General features: G+C 36.7%; 1 protein-coding gene across 1 annotated transcript in view; it reads left to right on the top strand.

Annotated features, from left to right (window-relative positions):
• Positions 1-772: 772 nt before the first annotated feature.
• The window catches only part of MDGA2 (MAM domain containing glycosylphosphatidylinositol anchor 2), a gene marked incomplete at its 5' end in the record, with an annotated part of 686,261 nt that continues 669,705 nt past the window's right edge, over positions 773-17,328 (top strand). Inside the window, 2 exons of the mRNA XM_006896016.1 lie at positions 773-833; positions 8,011-8,150. Coding sequence (XP_006896078.1) covers positions 773-833; positions 8,011-8,150 — 201 coding nt within the window. The remainder of the gene's footprint in view (positions 834-8,010; positions 8,151-17,328) is intronic.

Below are 17,328 nucleotides of genomic sequence, written 5' to 3'. Positions count from 1 at the left end.
GTTAAAAAATATGAATCCACGAGAAATACATATTACCCAGGAAGAAGAGAGAAGAGGAGAGAAATAGTTGCTGAGAAATTCAAGAAGATATCATCAGCAAGATCTGTTTCAGTCTGAGTTTTCTACAGTGGGTGACATCATGAACGAAGGCATTTAATACCCTAATGTCCTTTAACTTACCAGAAATGATGGTCTGTCTGATGTCATAGAGAAGTTTAATTTCAGACCGAATAATCAAGATAAGAACCATTTAAAGTGGCCATAAATGCCAGATGGAAGATTAGGACTCAATGTGCACAGTCATCCCTGTTTATAAGATCTTGCATTTGAGACTCAGTTTTTGAACTTTGGAGTCTTCTCTGCTTTTATCCCAGAACTATCTGATGTCAGAAATGATGTTCTTCCATGTTCTTTTTTAAATACAGCTAGACTGTTTGGTAGTTTCCTTTCAGTATGTTGGTTCTTGTTCGCATGCTGCTTCCTGAAATGGTTTTGTGTCAGCCAGTTCTTTTTGGTACAGTGATTCTATGTATTTCTTCCATCTTCTTTTGATGCTTCCTAGATAATTCAAGATTTTCCCCATAGCATCTTTCAGTTTTGCAAGGCTTGAATTGTTTTCTTTGGTTCCTTAAACTTGAGACATACCAAGTGAGTTTTTCCCTTTTGATTTTCTGACTCTAGCTCTTCGCACTACTCATTATAATGCTCCGCTTGATCTTCACAAGCTGCCTTGTGTAATCTTATGTTCACTCCTTAACTTCCTGATTTATTTCCTTTGCTTTGGCTTCTCAGCATTCTAGTGAAATATTCAGTCTCTTCTAACACCTCTTTTGGTCTTTCCTTACTCCTCTGTCTTTGTAGTGACCTTTTACTTTCGTCATGAATGATAATCCTTGATATCATCCCATAGATCATCTGGTCTTCTTTTATCAATGTTCAGTGCCTCAAACATGTTTTTGATATGGTTTTTAAATTCAGATTGGATAGACCTGAGGTCATATTTTGATTCTTGTGGATGTGTTTCCATTTTCTTTAGCTTCAGATTGAAGTTGATATAGATAGTTGATGGTCTGTTCCATAGTCAGCACCTGGCCTGGTTTTCACAGATAATATTGATCTTCTCCAACGATTCTTTCCACAGATGTGATCAATCTGATTCCTCAGGTGAGGTCCATGGGTATATCTGCAACAATGAATTCAAACATAACAATGATTAGGAAGATGGTATAGGATGCATTTCATTCTTTTCACATAGGGTTACCATCAGTCAGAAGGAAATTGATGGAGCATAACAAAAGGATGAGAAACATGATAATAGCAGAAATTTCAAAATAATGAAAAGAAAAAGCAATTGTGTTCTGGTCTTATTTTGGCCACAATAAACTGTGGGGGTCATCAACAAGTCCATTGACCTCTTCAGAGTTTCCTTCGCCAATCCAGAAATAAGGTCGTTAACTTTGGTTAGTGCCTGTGACCCCTAGAGTTAAGGAATTTCTAACATGTCCAGCATTTATCCAGTTAAGCTACTAAACATATATTTAAGTAGAGGCTAAGAAAACTAGATCAGCTCTTAATGATTTGAAAAAAGTAGTCATTTATTCTAGATACATGATAGAATTTTATCTTCATCCTGCCTATGAGATAGGTGATAGGTCCCTATGACAACAATACACAGGCAATGACATTTTCCCAGAGTGCTTTACATATATATATAGAAAACAGCAGAAAATTAACCCTTATTGAGGAAAACCATGTGCTTACTGTATAATTAAAATGTTTAATTAAATATACTCATTTGCATAATGATGCTTTTGTAAGTTACATCTCCAAGATAACAATAGTGTGTGTTGATTTGAAGTTGAAACAAAAAAGAACAAGTGCAAATTAATCCAGAAAAGATGCCATTTTGCTTTATAATTAGATACATTAATAAACATGTAGGCTATCACTTATTAAGGTAATATTGACATGCAAATATATTTCCAGATAATGGATATATTTAGCTTTTCTATTTCTATATTGCAGAGTGTTATTGATCATCATCTGTGTGTTAACCCAAGAGACACATATTAGTTTAATAATCTAATTGGCACAAACATAAGATACCTAAAAATAAGTTCTGTCTGGTATTACGATTCTAAATGTTAGTTTAAATGTGATCTCTGTTGAAAATGATTTGTAGAAAACAACATCGGAAATTTCTCAAAGAACCTAGTGAAACACTAAAGAATCTCTAAGGTCATGAAACCAAACAAATTATTAAAATGTCTAGACAGAAGCCAAAAAAAATTTGATAAGTTGATTTTATAGACCAAATATAATATTTGGTTGTGTAGGCATCATTTAATTTTTCAATCTAGTGAAATGATACATAGCATCAAGTTTAGTTACTTGAAAATTCAAAAGAAAAGAGACATCATTTTTTAGGTATCCCTTGGAATATTTTCTCTTTGTCCATAAATATTTGTCAGACACAGAAGAATATTTTAGATAATTTGACTGGCAACCACTTGAGTGTTTTGTAAAATGCAGAATCCTAGATTAGATTTAGATTTAGCAGGTCTCTGGGTAAAGCGAATACAAAACCTATACTTGTCCAGGAGATAGTCCTCAGAACAGAGCAAGGAAACACCACATTGTTTAAAATCAGGAAAGATGTATGCCAGGGTTGTGTCCTATCTCCACACCTTTTCAATCTATATATGTAACAGATCATCTGGAAGGCTGGGTTCTATGAGGAGTGTGGCACCAGGATTGGAGGAAGACTCATCAACAATAGTCTGCCTTATGCAGATTACACAACCTTGTTTGCTGAAACCGAGGAGGACCTGAAGCACTTGCTGCAGAAGGTCAAGTTCTACAACTTTTAATATGGATTGAAGCTCAATATCAAGGAAATAAAAAAAAAGATTCTCACCACTGGGCCAATTGACAACATCATGGTACACAGTGAAGAGATTAAGATAGTTAACAGCTGGTTTGTTTACCTTAAATCTTGTTGTGTTGCTCAAATATTTTATAAATTCTAGTTGTAAGTCCCTTATTTGACATGTCATTACCAAATATTTTTTCCTCAGTCTGTGGCTTCCCTTTTTATGATGTTGGAGAAGTTTTTGGATATGCATAGGGGTTTGATTCTTATAAAGTCCCACTCATCTATTTTGTCCCTGGTTGTAGATTTTTCAGGATGCTTGAAAGATTGTTTATGTCATGGATTAGGACTTCTAGAGTTCTTTCAAGCTTTCCTTTAATAAAGTTTATAGTCCTTGGTTTTAGTCTTAGGTCCATGATCCACCTTGAGTTGTTTTTTGTGTATGAAGTGAGGTGTGGCTCTTGCTTGAGTTTTCTGTAGATAGTTTTCCAATTTTGCCGACACCATTTGTCAAAACACTGTCATTTCCCCACTTAACTGATTTCATCTCCTTGATAAAAAGCATAGGTAGTTGGACTGATTTCTGGATTCTCAATTCTATTCCATTGATCTATATGTTTTTCATTGTACAACTTTTTGTTTTGTTTTGTTTTTTTTCACTTTTTAATGTGTGCATTTTTATTCAACTGGTCTCAAGTCAGTGTACAGTTAAAACCATGGCTGCCTCCACAGCTCAGCCACCCCAGGGAGACCGAAGGCCTTCACATTTCTAGAGTTGAGGAAAAGGGTAAGTGCCCCAAAAAAGTAGGGCCTCCAATGGCTATCTATTGAAAACAAAAACTAAAGAACAAGTATTAAGATGGAAGATCTTTTTAACAAATAAAAAAAAAATTTGATAAGGTATAATTTACATAAAAGCAATGCTTGCCTCCCTCTGTCCATGGGTGGACCTGGGTGAGGGATGGGGCTCTTCTGCTGAGGGGAAGGGAGAGGCTTTTGGAAAGGCAGGAGCTTCCTGTCACATCGTCAAGTTGATTATATGGAATGACTATTTTAAAAAAAGAGAACAATGTACAATCAAAGTCCTGGGCCACATTGGAGAACTGAGGGGATTCTTGCTCCACACCAACTGTTGTTATCCTCACCATTCCAGTTTTTAAATCCTGAGTAAAGCGCAAAAAACCCCACAAAAAAACAGACAAAAAAACCCCAAAGTCATGCCAATTCTCATCCTTTGGGTTTTTTTTGACTACCACAGCAGTATAGAAGGATTTGAAATCAGGAAGTGAGATGCCTCCCACCTTGTTTCTCTTTTTAAGGAGTGCTTTGCTTATTCTGGGCCTCTATCCATTCCAAATGAAATTGGAGATTGCCTTTTCCATCTCGTTGAAGAGTGGAATTGGTATTTGTACTGAGATTGCATTGAACGTGTAAATTGCCTTTGGTAGAATTGTCATTTTCACAATATTTTGTCTTCCTGTCCATGAGCAAGAGATATTCTTCCACTTCTCCAGGTCTCTTTTTGTTTCTTGTAATAATGTTTTGTGATTTTTAAAATAGATCCCTGTGCTTCTGGTTAGATTTACAAGACAAAGGTAAACAACCCAGTTGACAAATGGGCACAGGTTGTAAACAGACACTTCACCACAGAACACATTCAGATGGCTAACAAGCACATGAAGAAATGTTCAAAATCCCTAGCTCTAAGAGAGATGCAAATCAAAACAACTATGAGATATCATCTCACATTAATAGGAAATTTTAACAGAACAGTGAACAACAAATGCTGGTGAGGTTGTGGAGAAAATGGAACCCTTATTCACTGTTGGTGGGAGTGTAAAATGGTGCAACCACTGTGGTAGACTGTATGGCGCTTTCTCAAAATGTTGCAAATAGAAATATCTTTTGACCCAGCAATTCCACTACTGGGAATATACCCTAAAGAAACCATAACCGCCACCCAATTTGATATATTTGTACCCATGTTTATTGCGGCTTTGTTCACAATAGCAAAGAGGTAGAAACAACCCAAGTGCCCATCAACAAATGAATAGATAGAGAAGCTGTGGTATATTCACACAATGGAATACTACACTGCATTGAAAAACAAGGAATTTATGAAATATTACACAAAATGGGTGACCCTGGAGGACATTATGCTGAGTGAAATATCTAAGTCACAAAAGGACAAATACCTCATAGTGCCATAGTTGTAAAACAAGAATGACATCAGCACTGGGGGGAGACTGACAGAAAGGGGCTAAATTATGTATACTGCACTGAAACAGATGAGGGAGAGAACTGTTTAAAAGGGATATATGATTAGGTATTGTCATGTCAGGAGTTCAGAACAAAGGCTGTATGATGGAGTGGACTTGGAGAGATGGATTGTAAAACATTAAAAAAATTGTCCTTCTACTTTTCAAATAGAAGAGTGAACTGGGGGGAAGGCATGAGCAAGGAGAAAAATGTAACGAATGAATGAAAGTCCAAAGTCTATGTAAACTTACCTTAAAATTAATAATTTAAAAAAGAGGAAAAAAGAAATGCTAAAAAAAGAGAAAGTGATTATTTCTCTCTAAAAAAAAAGATAGTTAACAGCTTTAGTTTGCTTGGCTCCACAATCAACACTCTTGGTACCAACAGGCAGGAAATCAAAAGACAGATTGCATTGGAAAAGTCTGCTATTAGAGACTTCTGCCCCAATGATGTCGTCTGGAGACTAAGGTACACTTGATCTAGGCCATGGTCTTTGCAATTATTGCTATGCATCAGAGAGCTGGACAATGACTAGGGAGGAGGAGAATTGATGTCTTTGGGCTGTGGTGCTGGAGGAGAGTATGGAATATACTAAGGACTGCCAGAAGAACATGCAGGTTAGTTCTGAAGAGGGTGAATACCAGGCTGCTCCTTGGAGGCAAGGATTCTGAAGCTCTGTGTGACGTACTCTGGGCATGTTTAAGGAAAGACCAGACCTTGGAGAGGGACATTATTCTTGGGAGGGTGGAGAGGCAGCATGAGAGGAAGACCTTTGAAGAGGTGGATTGACTGTGATTGAGGTAATGGGGGTGGGTGTGTCAGAGACAATAAGGTTGACTCAGGATAGAGCAGGTATCAGAGTTGTACAAAGGGCCACCATGAGTCTCAGGCAACATGACAGAACATAGCAGCAGCAACAACGGGACACAGCAGTTAGAAATCTAGATTTTAAAATAGTCCTGGCATTTACTACGTACAGAAAATAAGGATATGTTTCTAGAAATATTCTTCATTGTTATGGTGTAGATGGAAAATTTGCATGTCATTGGAGACCAGGTATTGGAGAGCAGATCCCAGATTTGGTATTTGAGGAATGAGTTTCTGCTTGAGTACCCAGGAAGTAATTGAAATAGATTCCTTATTTGTTTGGTAAGCCATAACTGTGCCTTTTAGTCTTCCAGTTTCTATATGAGCTTGAGATAATAATAAATACATATCACTTTCAGGTATTAAAGCCTGTGCTGTCATATGCATTTATACTACATAAAATAAAGTCTTAAATATTAAAAAATTAAAAATTCAATTTTACTTTCAAAATATAGGGAGGAGTCTGACAAGAGATTGTCCAAAAAGTTAGATGGAGAATACCTTTGTATGAGCTTTGGTGGCCTAGATGCAAGAAGCTGCACTACAATCCCAAAGACGTGTTTTGAAGCTGTCCTGCTGGGGAGGGATGGAAAGTCTCCTTCCATGTGATTAACCACCTGCCTCTGAAAACCTTCTGGGGGTCAGGTGTGCGTCGTTTCCAATTCTACAGTCTACAACAGCATAGAATCATCAATTAATTTCCAAATTCTATAGGCTCCACAGTCTTTGTAACTCTGTATCTTGTTTCTGTGTGCCATCATGTTGGTACAACCCATACCTGACCCTCCAGTGGGTTTTTAGAGGAAGCAGTTAACACATGGAGGAGATTGCCCATCCTTCTCCAACAGAGCAGCCTCAAACCACATGCCTTTGGGATTGCAGCTCAGGTTCTTACCACTAAACCACCAAATGTCCCGAATAATGTAAATTTGTTGGCATTGAATTATGAACAATCATGTCAGCTGTTACTAAGTGGTTTTGACTCATAGTGACCCCATCCCCGTATATTTCAAGGTAGAACCGTAATCCTTTTAGGAGCAAATCACAAGATCTTTCTTATGAGTCACCTCTAATTGTGTTCTAACCATCAGATTTAAATATAACAGCTAATAGCCAGGCTCTTAGCTGTTCGAACCAACCAGAGAATTTTAATGCAGCAGGTTAATTTTGACTCTTGACCTCCATTTGAAGAAGTAGAGCTACTACACAGGATTACCTGGATTGTAATCTTCACATAAAAGGATTGCTAGAGAACCCCTCTGTGAAGCCTCTGGCAGATTAGAATTGCCAACCTTTCATTTAGCAACTGCAGACTTAACTAGGACTCTGTAAGCAACTTCTTTTGTTATGACTGACTTGGAACTAACTCACAGCTGACCCTCCAGCATGTTTTTCAGAGGCTATAAATCACATGAGAAGAGATTATACGTATGTCTTCTGTGGAGCTGGAGGATTTGAACTGTGCGTCTTTGGGTTGGCAGTATAGCGCCTGGTGGCATTACCCATAGACAGTTCTGCTGCTAACTCAAAGGCAGCACCTTCTGGTGGTTGGACTCCACCAATGCTTTGAGACAGAAACTTGGGTAATTTCCTCCTGTACAATGTACAACCTCAGAAACCTACCTAAGGGTCAGCCATGGGTCATTTCCAACTCTTCTGCAATGAGCTTGAGAATTTTAATTTCTTCCCAACGTCTCTTATTATATAAGACTTTGATTTTTAACAAGGAAGGAAACTTTCTAACTTTCACTAATCAAATTTCATCATGTAGTTTTGTCATGACCGGTTTTCTCCCACCATCATATTCCCTTTGCCAGTTTCATAGTAATTTGGTCCTTGATGTAGAAATTTTAAGCTTTATGTTTAACAAAACATAATGTATGAAAACACAGAGGATTCCACAAATGAGAACTGACTGTGGGAGAGTCTAATAAGAATTGCTTTTGTATTAAGATGGTTTGAGGGGAGCATCATTTACTTATTTGTCTTGTCTCTTTCTCTTGACTGTACAGCGCCCCCTACGGTTCGCATTGTGCACTCAGGCTTGGCTTGTAACATTGAGGAGGAACGTTACTCGGAGAGAGTCTATACTATCCGGGAAGGAGAGACTCTAGAGTTAACCTGTTTGGTCACAGGACATCCACGTCCACAGGTGAGTCCGGAACTGTGACTCTGAACGGCTCTGATATTTTTTTAAAGTCACAGTGTACATTTTAGAAGATTTGACTTCTAGATTGAAAAAACTTTAAATATTTATGTGCATGTGGAGATTTATGTTTTTGTGCAATGGAAGACCACCATGATAATTTCTGATCATTCAATATTGAAATATTAAAATAGTTAAAATTAAAAAGGAGAATTTTTTGTGGGTTTTTTTTGCATTGTGAGAAATTGAGAAGATACTTCTGAGGAAACTGTTAAAAGGACAGCTACAAAAATATCTCTGTGAGATAACAATTTATATGGCAATAAGTTTATTTTAGAATGCTGAGCAAGATTTCATGGTGACATAACTGCTCTTGGGGCGGTATTAGTCCTGAAGAAACTGATGTATGAGGTCACATGTATTTTCCTCAATCCTAGAATCTTTTGTAAAAACAAATGTTTGTAAGTGTTCTGTTCATTCAAACTTTCAGAATTATCAGTCCAAATTACATAAGCTAATTTTATAACGGGAAAAAAATATTGACTTTCAATGGGCAATACGATTACAACCTATTTGCAAAAAAGAACTTGCAGGGGTGAAAGAGAAAGCTAAATATATGGTAATATAGGTGGATTATTGAAAAAAGGAGATGTTGTTCAGTGGCTTATGTATTTGATTGAGATCTGAAAGTTATACAGCTGGACTCCACTAAGTGCACCGCAAGGGGAAAGATATGGCACTAGAAAGATACTTCAGTGCTTCGTAAAGATGTGTATCCTTGGAAACCCTAAAGGATGACTCTATTTTGTTCTTTAGGATATCTATAAATTAGTCTACTCTATGGCAATGGCTGGTTTGGGTTTTAAGTATATTATTGCTAAAAAATAAAATTTGGATATAGAATATTCAATATATGTATTATATTCAATGGTTGAGAAGTTTTCATCATACCTTTCATTTTACTTGTTCAAAATATATACTGGTAATCAAAATAAATGATCTAGTAGGGAGCTCTGGTGGCCTAGAGGCAAGAAGCTGCTCAGTAATCCCAAAGGCACGCAGTTCGAGGCCACCAGCTGCTCCACGGGAGAAGGAGGGCACTCTTCTCTCATATGATTAACTGCCTCTGCACACCTGCTGGAGGATCAACTAGGGTTCAGTTCTGACTTTATGGTACACAACAACAACAACAATAATAAAAAAATAGACTAAATTTAGTAGACAGTTACATATTTCAACCATTGTTGTATGATTTAAAAAATCCAGCTTTTATAGCTACAGAGGACAGAATGAGGAACATTTGAGAATTTTACAAACCGACAATTTTAGCCATCATTTTAATAGGAATTCTGAAACATTTAATTGTGAGTATGTGGAACTTATACATAGATCAGGAGGCAATTGTACAAATAAAGCAAAGGGTACACTGTGGCTAAAAACCAGAGAAGGTATCAGGGTTGTATCCTCCATCATACTTAAGTTATATTTTAGCAAATAACCCGAGAAATAAGACAATATAGAGAAAAGTATGGCATCAGGATTGGAGGAAGGACTCTTTAATAGCCTTTCATATGCAATAACATAACCTTGTTTTCAGAAAATAAATTAAAAGACTTTAAGAAAGTACCCACTGTTGAAGGCTACAGCCTTCAGTAGGGATTGCACCTTAAGATAAAAATATAAACAACCAACCAACCAACCAAAAAAAACCAAACAAACCCAGCAACAGCAACAGCAAAACTTGACCAAAAATTGGACCAATAACCTACATCATCATAAATGAAGGAAAGATAAAAGAGTTCTTTTTATTTGAAACCACAGTCAACACCCACGGAGATCACAAACAAAATAAATCACATATTGTATTGAGAAAATCTCCTGCAAAAGACCTCTTTGTAGTGTTAAATAACAAAAATGCTGTTAGGAGCGCTAAGGTGTCTCTGACCCAAGCCCTGATATTATCTGTCACCTGACGTGTGCAGAAACTAGAGCACATGAGAAAGACCAAGGAAAAATTCGTGCCTTTGAATTATGGTGTTGGTAAAGGGTACGGGCTGTATCACTGCCTCCAGGAGAGAATCTTTTCTTGGAAGGAGTAAGCACTCAGAAAGTTCCTTAGAAGTGAAGATGGTGAGATTTTATCTACAGGACTTTGGACATATTTCCAGGTCATACTAGTCTCTCAAGAAGGACATCATGTTTAATAAGTAGGAGGTCAAAGAACAAGAAGACGACTCTTAACAAGATGCATTGGCACGGTGGCTGTATCCGTGAGTGGGCTCAAATAGCGATACTTGATGCTGGTGCAGGCAGTGTTTTGTTCTGTTGTATATATTTTTATATTTCTTCTAACATCAATTTTGGTTTTCTTCTTTTTTGTTTTTTTAATAGTATTTTTACTTTAGTCTTATCTGATGTCCTTGATGTAATTTCATAACTTCTATCATTAGTATCCAGTGAATCAAATCCGTTACATACAGAGTGTCTAAATTTAGGTGTAATATGCTTAAAATTGTACTTTGGCCCCTGTTGACTTTCTTCAGTTTACGATAACTTGCATATAAGCAACTGATATTGTGTTCTGTATTCACACCCTGTCCTTGTTCTGACTATTGAGCTTCTCAGTTATCTCTTCCACAGATGTGGTTGATTTGATTCTGGTGCATTTCACATGAAAGAGTTATATGTGTATAGTTACTCTGTTGAGAATTTGCAGTGACTAGAAGGTTGGTGTTGAAAAAATGTATCATAAGATCTCCAGACTCCTTTCTATCACCAAAGCCATATTTTCTAACTATTGACCTTTCACTAATTTCCATCTTTTGCCTTCTGATCAGCAGTCATTATCAGTGATTCTTGCTGCATCAATTTCAGGATGGCAAAAATCTTCAATCTTTGTAATTTTTATGAATTATTGGTTTTTTAGTTTGGTTCAGATCTACCGGCTGCTCTGCTGGAGGAATATGAATGTGCCCCTCTCATTTGCTATATTGCCTGGGAGGGTCATCTACAAATCAGTTCCTGCTGGATAGCAGTGAGGGAATGCCTAAGATATCTCCAAGAATTCAATTTTATCTTTGAAGACTTCTAATTTTCTTCAGTTCAAGCTGTATATATTAAACTTTGAATTATTAAATGGTGTTTGCTACTGTTTCTTCTCATTAGTTAAACAAATAGATATCCAGACATTTTAGTTCCTCCCTGTCCACAAAGTCATCTCGATTTTGCAAGAGACAGATTTATCCCCAGTCATAATTTGAGTGACTCCAAACCCAAGGATCACATTTTCTGGTGCTGTACCGGGGTCAGGGTGGGGGAAACCCACAACCAAAAAAACTCTGCTGTTCATAAGATTTTCATTGTCCATTATGTTTGCATGTAGATCACCAGAAGCTTCTTCCTAGTCTACTTTAATCTAAAAGTTCATCTGAAACATGACTGCCACGGATGGTGCTGAAGGTATTTGAAAGACCAGCATCATAGTAGCACGTAAGTCACCGGTGTCTGACAAACTTAACAGACAAATGGTGGAGAGGTGAAGTATTGGAATTAAAAAATTATAATAGAAATAAACAAACCTAAAAGAAGACATAGGGAACTGTATTAGAGGCAAGATCAGAACAAAGAAATTCTGTGGGGCTCCCGTCATTCCCATACTGAAAAACCACAATCATGCACCTCCTAAGTTCTAATTTTTCTTAAAATTTTTTCTCTGTTTTCAAGACATGTCACATATTTCTCTGCTGCTCTTAAACTGCTATTTATATAAGATTGAAAATTCATATTGTTTATATGTGTGTGACGTTTAATTTGTTACAAACAACAAAAAAGCTTGAAATTTTTAATCCCCAGCCATTCTGAACCAATTGTAGATTGTTGCTTTATTCATGTATTTATATTTTAATTTCAAACTTGGAAACATTTCAATATATTATAATCCTGAGGTGAGTTTGGAGGATCATTGGAGTATCATTATTTCTTTATTCTGAGGAGTAAATCAGATGCTTACAGGTGAAAAATTAACTGGGCCTTTTTTCTGTCAACAAACTGGATAAAGAAGGCTGGGGGAACAGCTGGGACTTGGCATCCTGGCCAAAAACTGAAGGGCAGGCTTTTTGGCAGCTGGTCTTAAGAATTATTTTTCTTGGCTTTTACCGGGAAGCTGGAATGGTTTTCTTGTTCTTTGTCTAATCTGAACATAATAATAGTTGGAAATGCAATGGAGGAAAGAAATTCCTGATTTGTTTATCAGAAAATTTCTTAATCTGTTACCTAGTCTATAGCAATGAAAGGCACTTGACCATTTATAAAAAATACCCTAAGGTAGGGGCCTCCAGGGGCCTAGTGGCAAGAAGCTGCGCTGCAATCCTGAAGGCATGTGGTGAGAGGCCACCACTGCTCTGTGAGAGAAGGATGGGAATCTCTGGTGCCATTAACTGCCTCTGAAAACCTGCTGGAGGGTCAGCTATGAATCAGGTCAGACTTGACAGTGCATAGCAACAACAGCAAGGTAATGGATGTGGAAGGTTGAAAAGTTCTCCTCCCCCACGTAAACATGTGTATATGTGAAACTTGGTCTCACATACTTTGAGCATGTTGTCAGGAGAGACCAGTCTTTTGGGGATGGACATTATGCTTGGAAAAGTGGAAGGCCAACGTAGGAGAGGAAAACCTTAGATAAGATAGATTGACTATGACAATGGGGTCAGGTGTGTTAGAGATATGGAGGTTGGCTTAGAATAAGACAAGATTCAGATTTCTTGTTCATAGTTGTTACATAACAATAACAACACACACACACACATACACACACACACACATACACATATCTATATCTGTCTATATCTATCTATATCTATCTATCTATCTATCTATCTATCTATCTATCTATCTATCTATCTCCTTCAATCTGGTGGATTGACATAGTGACTCTAAGAATAGATTCATGTGTGTCAGAGATTGTGAGGATAGCACAAGATAGGACAGGGTTCATAAGGTTGCTGTGAGTCGTACTTGATTCAATGGCAGCTAACAACAACATAACAAATGTATGTATGTATATACATTTTTTTAATTTTTTTGTTGTTGTTTTTATGTGTCTTCAAGTTGAAACTGACTTGGAAGTGTCTCTCAAACAGGTTTTCAGAGGCTGTAAATCACACAGGAAGAGGTTGTAGATCTTTCTTCTGTGCAACATGTAGTGGTTTTGAACCACTTACCTTTAGGTGGGCAGTACAACTTTTTACCAACTAGGACACAAGAGTTCTCTATCTCTCTTTGTGTGTCTCTCTACTTGTCTATGTCTGTGTCTGTATCTACCTATCTATGAGAAAAAGAGTTCAGCTATGAATCAGTTATGCTGATTCATGCTGATTCAATGTGCTATCAAATATATGATAGCACATATCAGGTAATGTGTGTAAGTGTGTGTATTTCAGAACCTGTAAATACTAAAAATCTAGAGTAAGGTATATCATACTGGACTATCTGGATGTACCTACATGTCACAGGAATCGTTTTAAGGGAAAAGTTGGGGGAGACAAATATGCGCAAAGAAGAAGACAGAGCAGAGAACGATTTGAAGATGTTATTATTGAAGTTTGGAATGGTATAGTGATAACTGAGGAATACTGACAGCTACCAGAAACTGAGGATGAAATGGAGTATGTATCCTGTAGAGCCTCTGGAGAAAGCTTAGCCCAGGCTGTGTCTTGATTTAGGTGCAGTGGTACTTATTTCTGACTCCTAGTCTCTAGAATTGTGAGAGAATAAATTTCTGTTGTCCTAAACCACCAAGTTCATGATAATCTTTTAAATCAACCTTAGGAATCTACTACAAGTAGAATTTATTTATAGGTTTTGAATTTTTTTCTCTTTTAAAATATATTGTTGGGTGATGAACTGTGGCCTGAGGGTATTGATGTTGCCAAGGAAATAGATTATGGAGACGAGAGCTTAGTTTAGTGCAGTGGTTTAGATCAAGATAGTAAAACCAGACTTCCTAGGCATAACTGATCCTACTAGGACATTTCTTAACCTCTCTGTACCCTGGTTTTATCTTTGATTTTATATATTAGGGTAATGACAACCATGTACTTATGTTTGTAAAAGGTAACTTAATTATGCATATACATATGCACACACATATACACTCATATACCCCGGAACATAATAAAAAACATCTAAATATTTAAATGGTAATTTATATGGCATTTAATTTAGGACCTTATATTCGGAGACCTCAGTTTTAATATGTAAGCTAAACTATGTAACACACTTTTTCAAAGTACTTCATTTTTCAATAGTTGAGATATTTTTAATTTCTTAGTCAAGAAGAGTTTCATTGTAAATTTTATTTTGTGAGTATTTTAAAGTTATTTTAGCCATACATATGTGTATGCATATTTCTGGGGCTAAAATGTATTAATCTTACCTTTTCCTTCTAAAATAATACAGACTAAAAATTGCACATTAGTCAATACCACCATAGTTTCATTTGGTTTGTATTCTGACTCTTTAAGATACTATTTGTATAATAATTTCATCTCTAAAATTATTTTTAAAAACTACTCTTAAAGAACATTGATGGCTTAGTGGTAAGAAGCTACGCTGCAATCCCAAAAGCACAAGGTTTGAATCCACCAGCTGCTCCATGGGAAAAGGATGAGCAGTCTCCTCCCGTGCAATTAACCGCCTCTGAAAATTCGCTGGGGTATCAGCTATGGGTCAACTCCAACTAAACAGTACACAACAACAACTACTCTTAAAAAATAATTATGTAGATGCAGAACACATGAAGAGAATGAAGATTGTCTGCCAGTGTATTATAAATCAATCAAAATGTTTACTTTTTAGGTTAAAAAATAAGGCAAAGCCATTTTTCAATAATATAATAAAAAATCCTTTGTTTGCTATGTAACTGCATTCAGACTATCAAGTTTGTTGCAGAATTATTGATGTTTTATTCTCATTACTCTTCTACTCAGATCTTAAAATGATAATTTCACAATGGTGGAAGTCTTTAATTTGTTAAAGACCTTTAATGAGAAGAATTGACTCAGTGGCAGCCCGGATGGATTTAACAGTAGCAATGAGTGTGGGGATGGTGCAAGACAGGGAAGGGTTCATTTTGTATGTAGAACCATTATGATCAGAGCTGACTCACATTTATCTTACAAAATAAGTGAATATATCACAAGGGTAGACTGAACTTTTTTCCCCTCAATACTTTTGTCTATACCTACACTTTTGCAATTTAATTCTGTGGAATGGTCCGGTAAAGTAGATGGACTGACTATATCTGCATGTCCTATTGAAGTTTCAACCATATGACTGGCTTTAAATAATTTCTTTCTATCTTGTATAAATCAGATGTAATATGTGAGTAGATTCTGATGGTTTTAGGCCAGGGAGAATTTAGATGGAAGTATTCATCCATTACTTCCATTTAATTATTTTTAAGAGGACCTGAGGCTAATCCTGATAATGCTGTTTTGATGGTTCTTTGAAATTTTGACACCATAATGACTAACAATAAATGCACAGGAAATGCTTTGTCAGAATATTGAAGGATTCTGAGTCCTCAAGAAGGTGAAATGCTAGCGTATATGAATTATTTGAAACTGATTTTAGAAAATTTCCAAAGGGCCCTGCTTTCACTATAAGAAATGTACTACTCAGATGAATGCTGTCTATCTTTGAGAAACTCAGGTGTGACTTTCTCTGTAGTCAGACTAGGAAATGCAGCTCCAGAACTAAGATCCTTATCAGTGAGGATGATATAATTCTAAAATGACAGAGCTTAGTAATAACACTTGACAAACTAAATTTAAATGTAAGTAGTGAAATGAGTAGTAAGACAAGGGTACCTACAGGGATCCTTTTATCCACAGGTTTCTGAGATGGTAGATAATGATAGTTCATGGTGTTTTGGGGATTTTTAATTGAATGTAAGAGTAAAATGTTACTTATTAAAATACCCCAAAATGCAACATGCTGACATAAATGTAGTTGTTGTTTACCTTAAAGTCAGAAATGATCCATAGCTGATCATGCAGGAGGTTTTCAGAGGCAGTAAATTGCCCACCATTCTCCCAAGGAGAATGTGCATGTAGATTGAAAAGATAAGGAGATAGGCTGCATCCCTGTTTGCACACTTTTTAAATTCTGAACCATACATTGTTTCTCTGTTCTTTTCTGACTACTGCTTCCTGGTCCAAGTATAGCTTTTACATGAACAAAATTAAGTGTCCTGGGATTCACATTCTTCTCAAAATTAGGCAAAATTTGTTGTGATCCACACAGTCAAATGCTTTTGCATAGTCAATGAAGCAGATATAGACATTCCTCTGATAACCTCAGCTTTTGGCCAAGATCCATCTAACATTGGCTATGCTGTCCCTAGTGCCATGGCCTTTTCTAAACCCAGTTTGTGCATCTGTCAGTTCTCTGCTGATGTACTGTTCTAGTTTTTTGGGATAATCTTCAGCAAGATTGTGCTTGTGTGTGCTTTCAGTGATTTCAGGCGCAGAGTAAGTGAGAGCTGCCTGAAGTCCAGGTTGCAGTGTAAGCTAGGTTGCTGCTAAATTAACGTGGTTCAGCAGATTAATGTTAGACAACAGTGCTGCCTGAACCTTGTTATTAACCCTTAGATTTTGCAGCAACACTGTTCTGTGCAGTAGAGTGCCTATATTGTTAGAAAGGCAATTTTTGGTTTAATAGGTAACAAGATCCAGTTAATACATTCTCCTCTACTTCCCCTCTAGGACTGGAATTTTAATAAATATTATTTTATTCCAGCAAAATTTGAAGACTATTTCAAGAGTATTGATTAGGCATGTTGAACACTAACAAAGATAAGACAAATTGTGGGGGAAGACCAAAATCTCAGAAGAGACAATGAAACTTACATGTAAAAAGTCAAGCAACAAAAACTAAAGGAAACAGTGATGAAATAAGAGGGCTGAAGTAAGAATTCAAAAGACATCTTCAGAAAACAAAGCAAAGAATTAGGCTGAAATGTGCCCAAATATGTTGTTGTTGTTGTTGTTGTTGTGGTTATGTGCCATCGAGTCGCCTGCGACACATAGTGACCCTATGTACAACAGCCCTAAACTCCGCTCTGTCCTATGCCAATCGCACTGTCTCTGACACTCCCATCCCAATTATCCCAGTCACTGAATCA

This window comes from Elephantulus edwardii, unplaced genomic scaffold, assembly GCF_000299155.1.
Source record: "Elephantulus edwardii isolate Elephantulus edwardi_28Jun2011 unplaced genomic scaffold, EleEdw1.0 scaffold00179, whole genome shotgun sequence".
Classification (NCBI taxonomy): Eukaryota; Metazoa; Chordata; class Mammalia; order Macroscelidea; family Macroscelididae; genus Elephantulus; species Elephantulus edwardii.
Note: the sequence above shows the minus strand (reverse complement) of the source record. Positions and strands in the feature narration are given on the sequence as shown.